Source organism: Hippocampus zosterae, chromosome 9 (assembly GCF_025434085.1).
Source record: "Hippocampus zosterae strain Florida chromosome 9, ASM2543408v3, whole genome shotgun sequence".
Classification (NCBI taxonomy): domain Eukaryota; kingdom Metazoa; phylum Chordata; class Actinopteri; order Syngnathiformes; family Syngnathidae; genus Hippocampus; species Hippocampus zosterae.
Window position 1 is genome coordinate 10980150 of NC_067459.1, and position 18032 is coordinate 10998181.

General features: G+C 47.0%; 1 protein-coding gene across 1 annotated transcript in view; it reads right to left on the bottom strand.

Moving 5' to 3' along the window:
* Nucleotides 1–18032, bottom strand: part of kif5ab (kinesin family member 5A, b) — a 113953-nt gene that overhangs the window by 27273 nt on the left and 68648 nt on the right. The window contains exons 21-27 of the mRNA XM_052077271.1: nucleotides 13887–13947; nucleotides 13732–13803; nucleotides 8969–9073; nucleotides 6797–7016; nucleotides 5249–5465; nucleotides 4315–4364; nucleotides 1024–1051 (exon numbers count right to left, since the gene is read on the bottom strand). Coding sequence (XP_051933231.1) covers nucleotides 1024–1051; nucleotides 4315–4364; nucleotides 5249–5465; nucleotides 6797–7016; nucleotides 8969–9073; nucleotides 13732–13803; nucleotides 13887–13947 — 753 coding nt within the window. The remainder of the gene's footprint in view (nucleotides 1–1023; nucleotides 1052–4314; nucleotides 4365–5248; nucleotides 5466–6796; nucleotides 7017–8968; nucleotides 9074–13731; nucleotides 13804–13886; nucleotides 13948–18032) is intronic.

The following is an 18032-nucleotide window of genomic DNA, read 5'->3' on the forward strand; positions in this document are numbered from 1 at the left end:
TTCATCTGGCTCCTTGTTTTAAAGTGGTTAGCTGTGTTAATCTAGTTTTTAGTTATTTCTCAATATCAAGAAGGCAGAGTGTGATTTTGTGAACTCAGTGTGTGCAATCTTGGTAAGACTGAGAACGCACTTCCTAAAAACGCTAGCCTCTTTTTAATTGGAACGGTTGTGTACTTGTGATCTTGTTTACTTAGTTAATGACATAACTCGTCAGTTATGTCAAATGACTAGATTTGAAATTAAAAAAATACAAACGCGAGTCCTGTCTTTTCCTGTTGAATTAGCCATTTTGATAGCAGCATGGAATGCATCTTGAGATATTTCCCCATACAAGTATTTACAAGGTGGCAACCAATGCATCCTTGGTTTAAGCCAGTATGCAGGAATAAAATCTGAGTATTCCATACATTCTTGAATTATTTGTACTTTCAATTGGAACAGGATTTGGGCCATGACTGATGATGTTTGACAAGAATGGAAGAACGGACAAGAACGAGAAAAGCCTAATGCTTTGCTTTGAGCTTGTCCTGGTTACGTCAAGTTGGTCTTGTCCGTTCATGTTTTGCTTGTGTTAGCTTAGCTTAATTCATCTTAACTTAGTGTAGCTTAGAGCAAAAGTGGCGATCCTGTGCTTTCCAAACAAGAGCGGCGATCCTGTGCTTTCCAACCACTCGGGCACCTACTTGAGCTTCAAACCCGTCCCACCATCACGTCACCGGCTTGCAAGTCAAGCGTGCTGACGGCTAAGCTAAAAGCCGTGCGGCCTTGAAGGCCGAAAGAAGTGAGGTTTCACTCATGTACACTCGCACAGAGTGAGTTACTACATTAGCTATCTTTGATGTTTATCTTGTCTTTATAAGATAAGATATCCTTTATTCGTCCCAATGTCGTACTTTGCCAATAGCACATACGCCAGAAGCGTTTGAACTAGATTAGATGAAGGAATCAGAAGTGTCAGCAGACTGAGAATTTTCTCCAAGAGTTAACATCATATTATCTTTAAGTCCGGGTGCTCAGTCTTACCTGTTATCATTGATGTCTGTGGTGTTTCCTGTGGGCACAGAGATGTGTGAGGGGAGGAGGCAAGCTCATGCACAGTGAGCAGCGGTGTCACATGCAATACACTTGAATGAGTGGATTACACAGAATACTGACCGGGGGCTGCAACACATCTGTTTTAGGCCGTGAGGAGTTTAGAATGTAAAAGACTAAACATAAAGTTCGTAAACGTGCGTTCGGTCCTAACTCCATTCACCAAGATGACCACAATCGCCCCAAACAGGACGGTGTTTAGAAGAGACTACCTCCATTGTTTGGAAGTACCGGAAGAAAGAGCAGAAAGAACTCAATTTAACTGAACATAAGTGACATCGCCTTGGGTGTACTGTTCATGATAACAGCAATCTGGCTGAGGAGTACTGGACATCCCACAGCAGTTTGTGAGCAGCAAATAGCGTTATTACGCATGTGGATGGTTATTCGTGCGACAGTGACCGATTCCAAATTGACTAGCGTTTCCTCCCGGTAGACCAGCACAAGCACAGGTTGGCTGACTTGCTACATCATCAGGCTGAAGAGTGGGGAAAACCATTCCACAGCAGCGTGACTCGCAAAAAAAAAAAAAAAAAAAGAAAGAACAAGCCAAAGACCTCTTGTCTTTGGCTTGTGTGGCTCTGTGCAAAAACAACTCCGGTTGTTGACTTGTTATGACAGCTGGTTGAGGGAATGGAAGGCCAACTAACCATCACTGCGTGAGCAATACGAGGTGCCAAGGCTTCAGCGACTACGTATGTTTCTGTGTCACGCAATCAAGGCTCTTTAAAATGAAAACCTGTCGGATAAGCTTGGACATGCCGTTGGTGCAATTGTCACTGACACAACCACCTTGACCGACGATTCTTGAATGCGGAGTGGAATGACATCCCACAACAGTGTATGACCAGTATGATGTGCCAGGCTTCGGTGACTGTGAAAGGTTCATGCTACTGAAATTCTTCAGCTGAAAACGAAAACTTGGCCATGCTGTTGGTGCGGTGATGACTGATTAAAGAGTGGAAGCTCACTCAGTGTGTCAGCAGGCTTGTGACTATAAACAAATAAAACATTGATGGACAACATACAGTATATTTTATAAGTGCAGCCATGACTTTTCCGGACTGATTGAGGCAAAGGGATATTCGTTTTATATGGAGGCGGCAGTTAGCCCACAGCTAATATCGTGCTTTTGTTCATATTACATGATGTTCCCCGAATACTCCAGTGTGATAACTTGGCACTTATTGCTTTTCTATCTGTGTTCTTTTTTTTCTAGATCATCCAAACTTTTAGAGGTCATTTCTCATTTTCCACATTTGCACAAATGTTTGCTGGCAATTTTCTTCTGAAATCGTAGCGGCCATTCAATCGAATCTGCGTCATATTGGTTCTTATCAACTAAACGGTAACAGAGAAGCGCTCTCGAGGCATTGTGGCTTCAGTGTGTGGAGAACAATTCGGTCAATTCAATTAAGCGGGTGCTTGCAGGAAAGGTAGTAATTGAATTGCTGCCTCATCTTGGGCCCCTGAACTGCTTAGGTGGGGGAAATCATCACCATTTTGACTTCACGTGGGCTCGAAAAGGAAATTTGCACTTTATTAGGTGTAAGAGCACAGGCAGATTATATCCCAGTTAGCTTTTTTTTCAAAGATGATAATGTTCAGTTTGGATAGATAAAAGATTGACACAGGTGATTTAAGTATTTCAACCCTCTTATGTAGCTAAATAGGTGATCGTAATATTATTGTCCGCAATATTGTGGGGACAATAATAGACTTTGGCTGAATGTTATTCATTATGTGGAGCCGTCGTAAATTTCCTGGCACTTTACACAAATGTAATGACATGGCTATTGTCTGGGAACCTCACAGGTGTCCAGATTGTTAGATTGTCTAGGTTTATGTGGTTTGCGGGGAAAATATATGGTTGACAAAATGAAGCTGTAACACACTCACCAGGAATCTTCATTTCATGAAATGTACCAAAAGGGCACTTTGGAGGTACACCGCATTCCCAGCTTTTACTGCTCTTATTGAAATTCATGGCACACCAGTCCAAATATATGCATCTGAGGGAGTGGAAAGAACCAGGACACTGCACCACAGCTACTTTAGAAATGGTGTCCAAAAATGTGATATTTACAACGATGTTAATACTCAGTTTTTATGGATGCTGTCAGTGAGGTATTAATTTAAATTATAGTGGCACAACTATATCATTTCAAGTTTCAAAAAAATATTACCAGCGTTGGGGCATTCAACTCGTACGTGTGCTGTTGTGCCTGTACTTTACGTTCAGCATGCACTGCCTTCTGCCTAGCTACAGGAAAGAAGCGGCATGGCTCATTGGTAGCGTGGTCGTTTCCCAAACCAGAGTTTGGTGGTTTGACCTTTGTGACCATGTCGAAGTGACCTTGAGCAAGATACCAACCCCCCCCCCCCCCCCCGCTCACCCAGTTGCTCCTGATGCTGCATCATAAGTAGGTGAATGATGTCACAGTGTGAAGCGTTTTGAGGTAGAAAAGTGCTTATACATGTGATAGAGAAATCTACGGGCAAAATGATATCATGTTTAAAGTTTCATTTAATTTGGGCATGTTTCGACGTTTGGGTGCGTATTCAGCACCCCCAATGGCCTGTGCGCAAAGGTGTCGGCCGTTTGGGCGGAGGGCTTTTTCAAGGGGCGGGACTGGGGGCGTGGTATGCAAATCTCGGGGGCAGTGTTTTTCTTGTATTTGGCATATGGAAACAATAAAGGTCTGACAGAAACACAAGGATCTCTAAGCGTGATCACTGAGCAACTGGCCGTCGTTTACTCTAAGAGCTCCGCTTCCGCCGATCGGAAAGGCATTCTTCCCTGTGTGTCGAGTCATTTGTTTAATTTTGTCCGGGAAAAAAACGACAACGAGTGACATTTACCATTCAGCAAAATACAGTTGCAGCGTTCCAGCTTTGCTTCTATTTTGACAGTTACTGAGTAACCGCCATCATTTCTTCCGAGTCTGACATGCACCTACACAGCCAGCCTTATCTGTCTCGCCCGGAGAGCTTTGTCAAGCTCATATCATGGACGTCATCCACTGAACGTGTCTGCATGCATGATGCGAAAGTATGGAGTCAACCACATTAGTCACAGCAACGAATGCCAGAAAGGAAAAAAACAAAACAAAAAACGAGGTGACGTTGCTGGGAAGAAATTCCTAAGTGAGATCGCCTCCCTCCACTGACAGATAGGAGACATTATATTATCTCAACGGGCTCTGTGAGGTGGAAGCTCACCGTTTTCTGAATCGAGCATCTCAGCGGTGTTGGCTTGGCTCGGCGCAGGCCTGCAAAAAGCAAGAAGAGGGGCTCAAGATAAGCAATTAGAAGATTTGATTCGTGCGTCACCAGAACACCAAATAGCGGGGGTGTAATAATGGTTGACCAAAAGTCACACTTCATGTTTTGCACAGTCAAGTAAAAACATAAACCAGCTTTGCTTTTGTGCAAACAGGAATACATTTGAATGAAAACATTCAAAATATAAACGCAATAAGTAAATTCTCCTGCAAATAAATAAACAAAATAACATGCACAATAAAATAAAACATACGGTACACCGTATATCTATTTATATGGATATTAATACATGAAGGCTGGAAGGGAAGCATCCGTGCATGTGATTTGTTTTCTTTCTTTTTCATGAAAAAATGAAAATAAAAAAACGTTTTGACATTGTCATTGTGAGATGAATTCAGTCTACGTTTGGATACGGACGCAACATAAAATATGAAAAGGTCAAGAGCTGGAAACACTTTCCGGATACGCTGCAACTGCTGATATCTAGGTGCAGCATCGATCGTTTGTTTTCTCATTAGTAAATGAATGAATGCAGAAGAATTCAACAGTTATAGTTTAAACGTTGTGAATTACTATGCTATCGAGACTAGGAACACATTTGTTATTTCTCTGGCTACATTTCAAGAGCCCGTGAAAGGCTATTGGAAGTTGCTTTAATGCTATGCTCTAATGTTTTGTGTCAAAATTGATATTGTGTGTGCCGTTTCAAATGTGTTCATAAGTCTGACGTACTGCCCAAAGCGAATCATGACGTCCACTATCCTGCGGCGCGTCTGTCTCGTGTGAGACAGCCACGCGTCCTGTCCCTTAACTCAATATTACCAACTATTCCACATGCGCCGTTACACAACAAACTCAACGCGCGACTCACATATTCTGAGTGTTGTTTTGGTGGTCTAAGCATCCGGGGGGTTGATTCTGGTTCGGTTCAGAGTCAGAGCGATTGCTTTCCAGTGCCGGGGCGGGAGCTCGTGGAGCTGGCGGGTTGCTGGGAGGAGCATCGTCACCCACTGAAATCGGGTGTTCGCTGAGGCCTCGGGTGAAGATGGCGTGCGTGGGAAAGGGGTGGCCAGGACGCACAGGCTTGGCTGTTCAAGATGGAAATTCATTAAAAATAAATAAATAAAATCAATCAATCACCATCAATATAATGAACACAGCACCTCATCAGTGTGTCATCCACTTGGACAAATAAATGCCTCAAATACACACAGACGTAGTCCCTTTGCTATAGCCCAAGCTACCCAAACTGTGACGCATCCACGATCAACAAAATACGATCGTTTGATTTGAAATCGAAAAAGCGCGTGTTCATGGGTGGCCGCATTGTCAGACCGCCGGTGGTTTGTAGGAAATAAAATACGTGATGGATAACATCTGAAAATAAACAACAACACGCAAGTCCATATTTGAAGAGTCGTGGGAAAAAAAGCAATTTTGAGTTTTGGCCGCCTTTCCCTTGAAAATCTTATTGAAAGTCAGAACACGAAGAGACAGAATAACTAGGGTCGCAGGCGCACGCACACACACACACACACACACACACACACACACACACACACACACACACACACACACACACACACACACACATCGCAGCAAGAACTTGTGAGAGCTTTCTCACGGTGCAATTCAGGAGCAATTATCAGCTGTGCGGGTGATGAAACACACAGACAGCAGGCGTCACATGTGAAAAGTTGATAATTACTTGTCCTCGTTTATGTTCTATTATAATCTACATGGCAATTAGAATAAGCTCTGCATCCCTTTAAAAATGTTTTTAGTGTGTATATATATGTACTACGAAGTGCTGCTTACTATAGCTTAGTATATTTAAGCTCCGTTGAGGCAGGACTACACATTTTTCGGCAACCAATTAATTAGGCTTTATATGCTCAAGGTTTTTGAGGCAATCGGGTTTGGAGAAAAATGATACTCGATCACCGATTTGATCAGAAAATGGAGCAATATATCTATTGAAAACACTTGGATATGTACTCGGGTGGCTCGGTGGTCCAGTGGTTAGCGTGTCAACCTCACAGTGTAGCGGTACCGGGTTCAATTCCAGCTCTGGCCTCCCTGTGTGGTGTTTGCATGTTGTCCCCATGCCTGCGTGGATTTTCTCCGGGTACTCTGGTTTCCTCCCACATTCCAAAATGCATGGCAGGCTGATTGAACACTCTAAATTGTCCCTAGGTGTGAGTGTGAGTCCGGATGGATGTTCGTCATTATGTGCCTTGTGATTGGCTGGCAGCCGGTTGCCCGAAGACGGCTGGGATAGGTTCCATTACCCCCCGCGACCCTTGTGAAGATAAGCGGATTTGAAAATGGGTGGATGGTATCTTTACTCTCTATTCGACCCCAGTCGTAGTGAAAATCCAAGAAAGTTCCCGTCCTAAAGCGTAAGGTGGCGCCATACCTATATGTGCGGCATGAGGCCGGCGGAAGGGATTCCTGCCCCTCGTCCTGATGTCCTTGATGCGCTCCACCTCCTGCTGGTAGCATTGCCGGTCCTTCATTGCTCCATCTTTGGCCTCCTTCAGGGCGCCCTCCAGTGCCTTGACTCGCTCGGCAGTGGACCGAAGACGCTTCTCCAGCTTCGGGAGCTCACAACGGAGGTCCGCATTGTCACGTACTAACTGCAAAACATGAGGGGGAAAAAAAATACTTTATATTTTCCACACTATAAGGCGCGCCGAAAGCATTCAATTTTCTCAAAAGTCGACGGTGTGCATTATATAAGATATAAGATAAGATATCCTTTATTTGTCCCACAATGGGGAAATTTACAATAATTTATATATAGATCAATATTCTGATTTCTTGGATGTAGTATTTTAAATGTTCTGTAAAGTGCTTTGTTACAGCTGCAGCGGTTATGAAAGCTTGATATCAATAAATTGTAATGTATTGTATTGTATTTTATTCCCTGAGCGTAGCTCCATCAAGTGGATGCATAACGCAACCACAGCCATTTTTGTAGCTTCTATTTTATGCGACTTCAAATGTGATGTGCCCTATACATGAAAACCGTTTTAAAATAAGCCATTCATTGAAGATGCACCTTGTAGTCCGAAGTGCCTTACTCTCCCCACCCTACTACCCTTATGATATTTTTCGTTATTAAGTACATTAGTGTGGAGTAGATTGTTATTATTCTTATTAGAAACGTTTTTGTTTGTTTTTTGGAAAGGCCTGGAGTAAATGGGGGATTTGTACTCGTCATTGCAGTTCTGGTATTTAACCTACACTAAATATTTGGTAAATCCTCTCTGGAGCCACGGTGGAGTGCATGTGTGCCGTGTTGTGAGTTTGTATATGAGTTTGCATCGCGTGAAAGAGGTTTGCAGCCTTGGTGTAACTGCAGTGCACAGACCTCTAACGCTTAGTCGTGGAGTTTGTTGATTTATGACCACTGAGTTTGCGCTCAACTCCTCCAGCATCAGCAAGGAGGCAAGCCACAGTACGATTAGATCACTGCAGCAGTCATTAAGAACAACAATGGCCTGAAGTCCACTACATTTGTTTACTTCAGCCATACTGGAAGTTGCACAATTTGGAATGTCACTGAGCAATAACCGGTACACAAAAACTTGAATTTTCATTGCCCGTTTTATTTATTTTTATCATTGCCACATATTAGAAAATGAGAAACAGTCTCAAAAATGGAGGTTAAGGTCATTTGTTGTTTCATTGTTGTTACGTTAAACCGTGAGCAGAAGGCACGGAGACCGAGAAGGAGACGTACCTGTCCAGTAGTCTCTTGAGTTGTGTATACGCTTTAAAAAGAACCAACACGACAGCTCATTTGTTTTCTGTCGTTTTGCTCCGCTGCAGAAACTGCCGTGTGAACGCAAGTGGGGCTGCACCGACGCTGTGCCGGTGCTAACACGCTCAGCGGCTTTGTATGTGTGAACGCTCCACACAATTTGCTGCGGTGCAAAACATATCGCAACAAAATACATCGGTGCAGCGCCGGAGCAAATGTGTGCCGTGTGTGAACACCCCTTAAGTGTCCTGACAGTGACATTATGTCCTTCATAAAGGTTTATGGAAGGGACTAGCCTGAGGGTGAAACTGATTCGGCCCCTTAATTTCCACAGAGAATAAATTGTCTCCAGCCATGTTTGTGTGTGCCTCTATGATGATGATGAATTCATTCAAGGTCACTAAAATCCAAGCAACTAATTTCTGCTGTGCCGCTCCGTTTCCCTGATGGCACCTTGATGCTGCTGTTTTTTTTTAATTTTATTTGAGTTTTTAATGAATTTATTTATTTAATTTCTCAAGGAGATGTTTGTGAGGAGTCGCTGCGCACGGGTGATGAATGATACTGAGAGATGCTTTCACCCGGAGGAGAACGACAGCATTGCACACTGCACACCGCACAACTTTTCATTAATTTGCGTTGCAATTTTTTTTTTGAGTTTTTTTTTTTTTAAGCTTGCCTTCCAAAGAAGTCGTTTCTGGCTTGGTTGCAATGCAAACGGTAAACAATGTTCTCATTTTGAACAGACGACAGCGAATGACTTTGGTTGTCTGCCTTTCTTTTGCTGTTAGGTGTTACTCGGTGTGCGCCGGTTGGGCTTACCTGCTTGTGGACCTTCGTCAGCTGGTCAAGGTTCTTCTCCAGAAAGGAGATCCTTTGCTTCTGGGTGATGTACCCGCTGCTGCCGTCACGCTCCATTTCTGCACTCTGGCAGTGAAAACAGCAACATGAGGCTTTATATTCAGTATACAGGGCTGGGCCAAAAGGAGGTGGGTATCCAATTTCGAATTGTGTCATTTCAATGCAGTGACCAGGAAACATTTATTGTAATCGGTTACTCAATAAGTTTTAATCGGGAGCAACAAGCCCGGGTTAGGGGATTCAAAATTGGGTTTCAAACCTGGGTTAGGGGTTGTAGTTTGTGTTTTAAATCATGGTTTGGATTTAAAAAGTTTTAAACAAGGGATACGGATTCAAAATTGGATTTCAAGGCCAGTCAAATGTAGATTTGTGTTTGTGTGTTTAGCATGATCGAGACTCTCAAAGTCGTGGTGAGCTCCTTCCTTTTTTTCTTTCCTTCCTTCTTTCCATCCATCCTTCCCTCTCACTCTTTCGCTCCCTCCCTCCCTTCCTTCTTACTCACCCTTCCTTCCTCCTTCCTTCCGTCTAGCCTTCTCTCCATCTGTCCTAACCTTGCACCTTCTTTCCTTGGTCCTTTCTTCATTCTTCCTTTCTCCCTCGGGTCGCGGGGGCAGCAGCTTTAGCAGGGAAGCTCAGACTTCCCTCTCCCTAGCCACTTCTTCCAGCTCTCCCCGAGGAATCCCGAGACATTCCCAGGCCAGCTGGGTGACATAGTCTCTCCAGCGTGTCCTGGGTCGTCCCTGGGGTCTCCTCCCGGTGGCACATGCCCGGAACACCTCACCAGGGAGGCGTTCAGGAGGCATCCTAATCAGATGCCCGAGCCACTTCATCTGGCTCCTCTCGATGTGGAGGAGAAGTGGCTTGACTCTGAGCCCCTCCCGGATAACCGAGCTTCTCACCTTATCTGTAAGGGAGAGCCCGGACACCCTTCGGAGAAAACTAATTTCGGCCGTTTATAACCGTAATCTCGTTCTTTCGGTCACGACCGATAGCCCTTTTTCCCATCCTGCCATTGTTTCCACGTTCCTTCTAGCCTTATTTCTGTCCTTCTTACCTTTTATTCCATCCTCGTTAACGCCATTACTTTTTTGTATCCATCCATCCATCCATCTTCTACCGCTTATCCGGGGCCGGGTCGCGGGGGCAACAGCTTTAGCAGGGAAGCCCAGACTTCCCTCTCCCTAGCTACTTCTTCCAGCTCTCCCCGGGGGATCCCGAGGCGTTCCCAGGCCAGCTGGGTGACATAGTCTCTCCAGCGTGTCCTGGGTCTTCCTCGGGGTCTCCTCCCGGTGGGACATGCCCGGAACACCTCACCAGGGAGGCGCTCAGGAGGCATCCGAATCAGATGCCCAAGCCACCTCATCTGGCTCCTCTCGATGTGGAGGAGAAGCGGCTCGACTCCGAGCCCCTCCCGGATGACCGAGCTTCTCACCTTATCTCTAAGGGAGACCCCGGACACCCTGCGGAGAAAACTCATTTCGGCCGCTTGTATCCGGGATCTCGTTCTTTCGGTCACGACCCATAGCTCGTGACCATAGATGAGGGTTGGAACGTAGATCGACCGGTAAATTGAGAGCTTCGCCCTTTGGCTCAGCTCCTTTTTCACCACGACAGACCGATACAACGTCCGCATCACAGCAGACGCTGCACCGATCCGCCTGTCGATCTCTCGCTCCCTCCTGCCCTCACTCGTGAACAAGACCCCAAGATACTTAAACTCCTCCACTTGGGGCAAGATCTCCCCCCCGACCTGGAGGGGGCACTCCACCCTTTTCCGACTGAGGACCATGGTTTCAGATTTGGAGGTGCTGATTTTCATCCCAACCGCTTCACACTCGGCTGCGAAACGCTCCAGTGAGAGTTGGAGAGCCCTGTTTGAAGGAGCCAACAGCACCACATCATCTGCAAAAAGCAGGGATGCAATACTGAGGCCACCAAAACGGACCCCCTCAACGCTTCGGCTGCGCCTAGAGATTCTGTCCATGAAGGTTATGAACAGAATCGGTGACAAAGGGCAGCCTTGGCGGAGTCCTACCCTCACTGGAAACGATTCCGACTTACTGCCGGCAATGCGGACCAAACTCTGACATCGGTGGTATAGTGACCGAACAGCCCGTATCAGGGGGTTCGGTACTCCATACCCACGAAGCACCCCCCACAGAACTCCCCGAGGGACACGGTCAAACGCCTTCTCCAAGTCCACAAAACACATGTAGACTGGTTGGGCGAATTCCCACATACCCTCGAGAACCCTGCTAAGGGTGTAGAGCTGGTCCACTGTTCCACGGCCGGGACGAAAACCACACTGCTCCTCCTCAATCTGAGGCTCGACTTCCTGACGGACCCTCCTCTCCAGCACCCCTGAATAGACCTTACCAGGGAGGCTGAGGAGTGTGATCCCTCTGTAGTTGGAACACACCCTCCGGTCCCCCTTTTTAAAAAGAGGGACTACCACCCCGGTCTGCCAATCCAGAGGCACTCTCCCCGTTGACCACGCGATGTTGCAGAGGCGTGTCAACCAGGACAGCCCCACAACATCCAGAACCTTGAGGAACTCCGGGCGGATCTCATCCACCCCTGGGGCCTTGCCACCGAGGAGCTTTTTAACCACATCGGTGACTTCAACCACAGAGATAGGAGAGCCCACCTCAGAGTCCCCAGGCTCTGCTTCCTCCAAGGAAGGCATGTTGGTGGAGTTGAGGAGGTCTTCGAAGTACTCTGCCCACCGGTTCACAACGTCCCGAGTCGAAGTCAGCAGCGTCCCATCCCCACTGTACACAGTGTTCGTGGTGCACTGCTTCCCCTTCCTGAGACGTCGGATGGTGGACCAGAATTTCCTCGAAGCCGTCCGGAAGTCGGCTTCCATGGCCTCACCGAACTCTTCCCATGCTCGGGTTTTTGCCTCGGCGACCACCGAAGCTGCGTTCCGCTTGGCCAGTCGGTACCCGTCAGCTGCCTCTGGGGTCCCACAGGCCATAAAGGCTCGATAGGACTCCTTCTTCAGCTTGACGGCATCCCTTACTGCTGGTGTCCACCAGTGAGTACGAGGGTTGCCGCCACGACAGGCACCAACCACCTTACGGCCACAACTCAGATTGGCCGCCTCAACAATAGAGGCACGGAACATGGTCCACTCGGACTCAATGTCCCCCGTCTCCCCCGGAACATGGGAAAAGCTCTGTCGGAGGTGGGAGTTGAAACTCCTTCTGACAGGGGATTCCGCCAGACGCTCCCAACAAACCCTCACAATACGTTTGGGTCTGCCAGGACGGACCGGCATCTTCCCCCACCATCGGAGCCTACTCACCACCAGGTGATGATCAGTTGACAGCTCCGCCCCTCTCTTCACCCGAGTGCCCAGAACATGCGGCCGCAAATCCGATGACACGACCACAAGGTCGATCATCGAACTACGGCCTAGGGTGTCCTGGTGCCAAGTGCACACGTGGACACCCTTATGCTTGAACAAGGTGTTCGTTATGGACAGTCCGTGACGAGCACAGAAGTCCAATAACAAAACACCACTCGAGTTCTGATCGGGGGGGCCGTTCCTCCCAATCACGCCCCTCCAGGTCTCACTGTCATTGCCCACGTGAGCATTGAAGTCCCCCAGTAGAACAAGGGAGTCCCCAGCAGGAGTACTCTCCAGCACACCCTCCAAGGACTCCAAAAAGGGTGGGTATGCTGAGCTGCTGTTTGGTGCATATGCACAAACAACAGTCAGGACCCGTCCCCCCACCCGCAGGCGGAGGGATGCAACCCTCTCGTCCACCGGTGTGAACCCCAATGTACAGGCACTGAGCCGGGGGGCAATAAGTATGCCCACACCTGCTCTGCGCCTCTCACCGTGAGCAACTCCAGAGTGAAAGAGAGTCCAACCCCTCTCGAGAGGACTGGTACCAGAACCTAGGCTGTGTGTGGAGGCAAGTCCGACTATATCCAGTCGGAACTTCTCTGCCTCACACACCAGTTCGGGCTCCTTCCCCGCCAGAGAGGTGACATTCCATGTCCCAAGAGCTAGCTTCTGCAGCCGAGGATCGGACCGCCAGGGTCCCCGCCTTTGGCTGCCGCCCAGCTCGCATTGCACCCGACCCCTTTGACCCCTCCCACGGGTGGTGAGACCATGAGAAGGGGGACCCACGTTGCCTCTTCGGGCTGAGCCCGGCCGGGCCCCATGGGTGTAGGCCCGGCCACCAGGCGCTCGCCAACGAGCCCCACCTCCAGGCCTGGCTCCAGAGGGGGGCCCCGGTGACCCGCGTCCGGGCAAGGGAAACTGGATACCATCGATTTTATCTGTCATTAAGGGGCTTTGTGAGCCATGCTTTGTCTGGTCCCTCACCTAGGACCTGTTTGCCATGGGTGACCCTGCCAGGGGCATAAAGCCCCAGACAACTTAGCTCCTAGGATCATTGGGACACACAAACCCCTCCACCACGGTAAGGTGACGGCTCACGGAGAGGACTTTTTTTTTTTTTTTTTTTTTTTTTTTTTTTTAATTTTTTTTTTGTATCTATCCTTTATTCCTAACTTCCACCTTTCCTCCCTTCCTCATATCATCCTTTCATCCTCTCTACCAGAGAACAGGAAAGGAAACGCCCAAAGGAAAGTGTCTGGCACGTAAATGATTAACTCCACAAATGACTTAGAACAGGAAATCTAAGTTACTGTGACAAAGGAAAGCTTCTGAGCCATACAATTAAAAACATCTGAATTGTGTGGCTTACCTTTCTAACGCAAGTGGTGAGGTCTTGGACAAAAAACTTGCGCAGATTGTGGAGGGTGCGCAGCTCGCGGGCCTACAACAGGAGCAAGGGTGAAGTGCAATCGGCAGCATATGGTCAGTCCACGGGCACCGGAAGTGATCCGAGTAGCGACCTACCACCGTCTCTTCCAGGCCCTTGAGGTCCTGCTTGGACTGCTCGTCTCTCTCATGGAGAAATCTAAAGGTTGCCAGGAAGAGGGAAAATTCACAGCCAACTTCCATTTGACTTCGAGTGTGAGCTTGTCTGGGGCTTTTTATTTATTTATTTATTAAAATAAATGCATAAATCTGCCAGGTGATGCAATTTGATGCAAAGGTCAGTGCATAGCCTATTTGGCAGCTGTGAAACGGATGGGGAAAATCCCAGACTTCACATAGATGCAATATTAATACTGTATAGATGACCGATTGCATCAGTGTGTCTGGAACACCAGCCGGTTCATTACATACACAAGACACGTCCAATCAAGGCTGTGTCAAATTTACTGTCCATACTGGATGTGCTGGATCATAATGAACAGCTGTTTTTACTAGACTGGATGCATGGATGGATGGATGGACGGATGGATAATAGCTGGATGATACAGTTGATTATTGGACAAACAGATGGACGGAGTGACAGATGAACAGATGATAGACGGGTGACTGATACAGCAGTGGTCCTCCACTAGAAATGCTGTCTGTCCACTATTTTATTTATTTTTTTAATAAGACCAAGGTCCGGTCCCATGCACGGTGGTCATGGGGAGCAGGGCTATATGCCCATTTAGTATGGTCAAGCCAAGCTTATACAAATCAACACTCCTCACAACCAACCAATAATGGGGTGCATGAAAATAACAATTATTCACTTTGCCAGTACACAGCAAATAATGAGAGGTATTGTGTTCAGGCAGGGGAACTATTTTATTTTGTTAAGTTGTGCCTGCTTAATAATTGAAATAGCCCTTTTAGGGAAATAAGACATTTTTACTTTAACTTTGTTAAACTGTAGTCTTTTTCCCTTAATTTATCAAAAGCAAAACAAAATACTCACTTTACCAAAATAAATACTAAACATGAAAGCAAAAATATTATTTTCATTTGTACAATTCCCCTTTTCACATCACCTCTGAAATCACTGAAAAATATATCAGAAGAGGAGTTAAGAACCATTTTAAATACTGACACAAGGTAGCACAGTGCTGTTCTTCCACTAAAGGTGAATGCAATCTCTGAGGCATGCAAATATTATTTGAGGACGCCATTGTGATGTTCATTTACCATGTTGCGGTGTTCTGTTGTTAAACAGCTGCAAAGATCCCCGGGTAGACGGGAGCAAAACTGCACACAATCGAAACCTCCCGCAATTCGTCTTGTCTAATTGTCTGTGTGCGGCTCTGGGGTTCACATTGACAACCTCCACGTGGTGAGCCCTGGTAATCTACAAATCTGTAGAGCGAATGTCAACAATCAGAGACAGCAACCCCCTCCGGGGTGGTAAAAGGATAAACCCTCGGCCCCAGAGAGCTGTGAGAAGAACCGGCCCAGAGTACATGCCCCTATCAGGGCATGCAAATCGATCTGTCGCATGGGCCGGAGTGACAATAATGCAGCTAAATGTGAAAGGCCTTACTAAAGCAAAATGTGCAATCATAAAACACCTTATGGAAAAGCACAATGCAACAGCAATCCTCCTGCAAGAAACCCACTCACTGGATCATTCCAAACTCAAGATCTCTGGTTACAACGTGGCTGCTTGCACCAACAGCAGCATACATGGAATAGCCACTTTTGTGAAGAACTCTGTCACCTGGAACCCGATCAACTCATCACAAAGTAACGGTGAAGTGGAATGGATGGCAACGGAAATTGAAGACACCACCGTAGTCAATATGTACAAACCACCAAGCACAAAACTGCAAGGCAATTCCATCCCTGCCTTTTCCTCTCCTTGCATATATAGCGGAGATTTCAATTCCCATAGCACCACATGGGGATACCACTAATCCAGATGGTGAAACACTTGAAAGCTGGGCCTCGGCCGCTGGCTTGCAACTGCTCTACGATCCAAAACAACCGGACAGCTTCCACTCCAGAAGATGGAACACAACAACTAACCCGGACTTGGCTTTTGCCACCATTAATGGACCCATTCCAGAGCGGTTGACCCTCAGTCCGTTTCCCAAGTCACAGCATAGACCATCACTCATACTCCCGGCTAATCCAATCAGGCCAACACCAAGCAAAGCTGTGAAGAGATGGAACTTTCGAAAAGCCAACTGACCTAAATTCAGGTGCTTAGCTGATAATAATATCTGTCACCAACCAGACCCAACATCAGCAGACCTGAATAAGTCTTATATGTCGTTCTGTAAAGCCCTATACAAAGCCGCAAAAAGAACAATCCCACGCGGTTACCGTCACCAACTCATACCAACATGGGACGAGGAGTGTGACAGCCACTACAAAGACTTCCTGTCTGCCGCAACCAGTGAAGAAGCAACCAAGACTTCCACTGACTTAGTGCAATGCCTCAACGCGAACCGTAAGAAACATTGGGAAGACACGGTCCAAAGCATAGACTTCACTCACTCCAGCAGAGTAGCTTAGAAGACTTTCAATCACCTCACAGGACGCAGCTCTCAACCCAAACGCTGCCCTGTCACTGCCAACTCGATTTCACATCAGCTATTATATACTACTATATACTGAAGCTTCTCCAGATGATTCCGGACAAGCAAATGGTTCGCTTCCTGAGCAATATTCTGGCAAACCAAAGCTTTGTGCTCAAGACCAGTGACGGACAACGCAGCCGACCCCGCCGCTTGAGAAATGGAGTACCACAGGGATCATGCCTCTCGCCTATGCTCTTTAACATCTAAATCAGCGATATTCCCAAAACCAAGTCTCATCAATATGGATATGCTGACGATCTCGCACTATGCTACTCCCACAAAAGCTGGCGTATGGTGGAAGAATTACTAACTGGTGATATGGCATTGATAGCGGAATACCTGAGAACGTGGAGACTTAAATTGAGCTTGGCAAAGACTACCACCACACCTTTCCACCTAAACAACATGTAATCCAAGCGCCAACTCACTGTCTACCTGCATCAGAATCAGAATCATCTTTATTGGCCAAGTATGTAGAACACACAAGGAATTTGTCTCCGGTATAACACACTGCACTAGTATCATCGTAAACAACAAAATCATTGAACCATTTTAGAGTATACCAGTAGTTTTGTAGTACCATTTTGTGGTGCAAGAAGAGTGACTATGTCAGTGACTGTTTAAGGAGTTAATGGCTACAGGGAAGAAGCTGTTTAAGTGTCTACTGGATTTGGTGCGCATGGATCTGTAGCGTCTGCCTGAGGGGAGTGGCTGAAAAAGGTGGTGGGCAGGGTGCGGGGGATCCAGGAGGATTTTCCGTGCCCTTGTCTTGATTCTTGCAGTGTGCAAGTCCTCAAGAGTGGGTAGGGCGGTGCCAACGATTTTTTCTGCCGTCCTAACTGTCCGTTGAAGTCGGATTTTGTCCGACATGAGACTCCACTCCCACATAACTCATCCCCCACGTACCTAGGAGTGAAGCACGACCGACAGCTCACATATAAACAGCACATAGATGCTCTTCGTGCCAAAGTAACAGCTCGAAACAATCTGCTGAGATGCCTAGCTGGCACATCCTGGGGTGCAAGCACTCACACACTCTGTACAAGTGCTCTTGCGCTTACTTACAGCACAGCTGAATACGCAACACCAGTGTGGTGCCGAAGTACCCATTCAAAGAAGATTGATGTTGCCCTCAAAGACACCATGAAGATAATAACCGGATGTATGCGTCCCACCCCCACGGAGTTCCTACCAGTATTGGCAGGCATTGCCCCAGCCAGCTTACGTAGAGAAAAAGCTACCCACTGCCTTGCTCAACATGCTGTGCTGGACAAAAACCATGCCCTAAACCAGTTGATCACCGAGGTACAACCTGGAAAGCGCCAAAGACAAAAATTTCGCCACCCTTTTCCTCATCATGCTGCAGAACCTCAACATTCCAACTTTAACATCCTGGAAGCGTGGAGAAGTAGTTGGGATAAAACTGCAAGACCCAACCAGTTCATGGTCCAACCCAACACTGAACCCCCACCTGGCTCAACGCTACCCCGGAAAGTCTGGGTACGACTCAACCGCCTAAGAACCGGGGTAGGCCGTTTCAACGACTACATGTTCCGATGGGGTCTCGTCGAATCACCATTCTGCGACTGTGGACCAGAACTCCAAA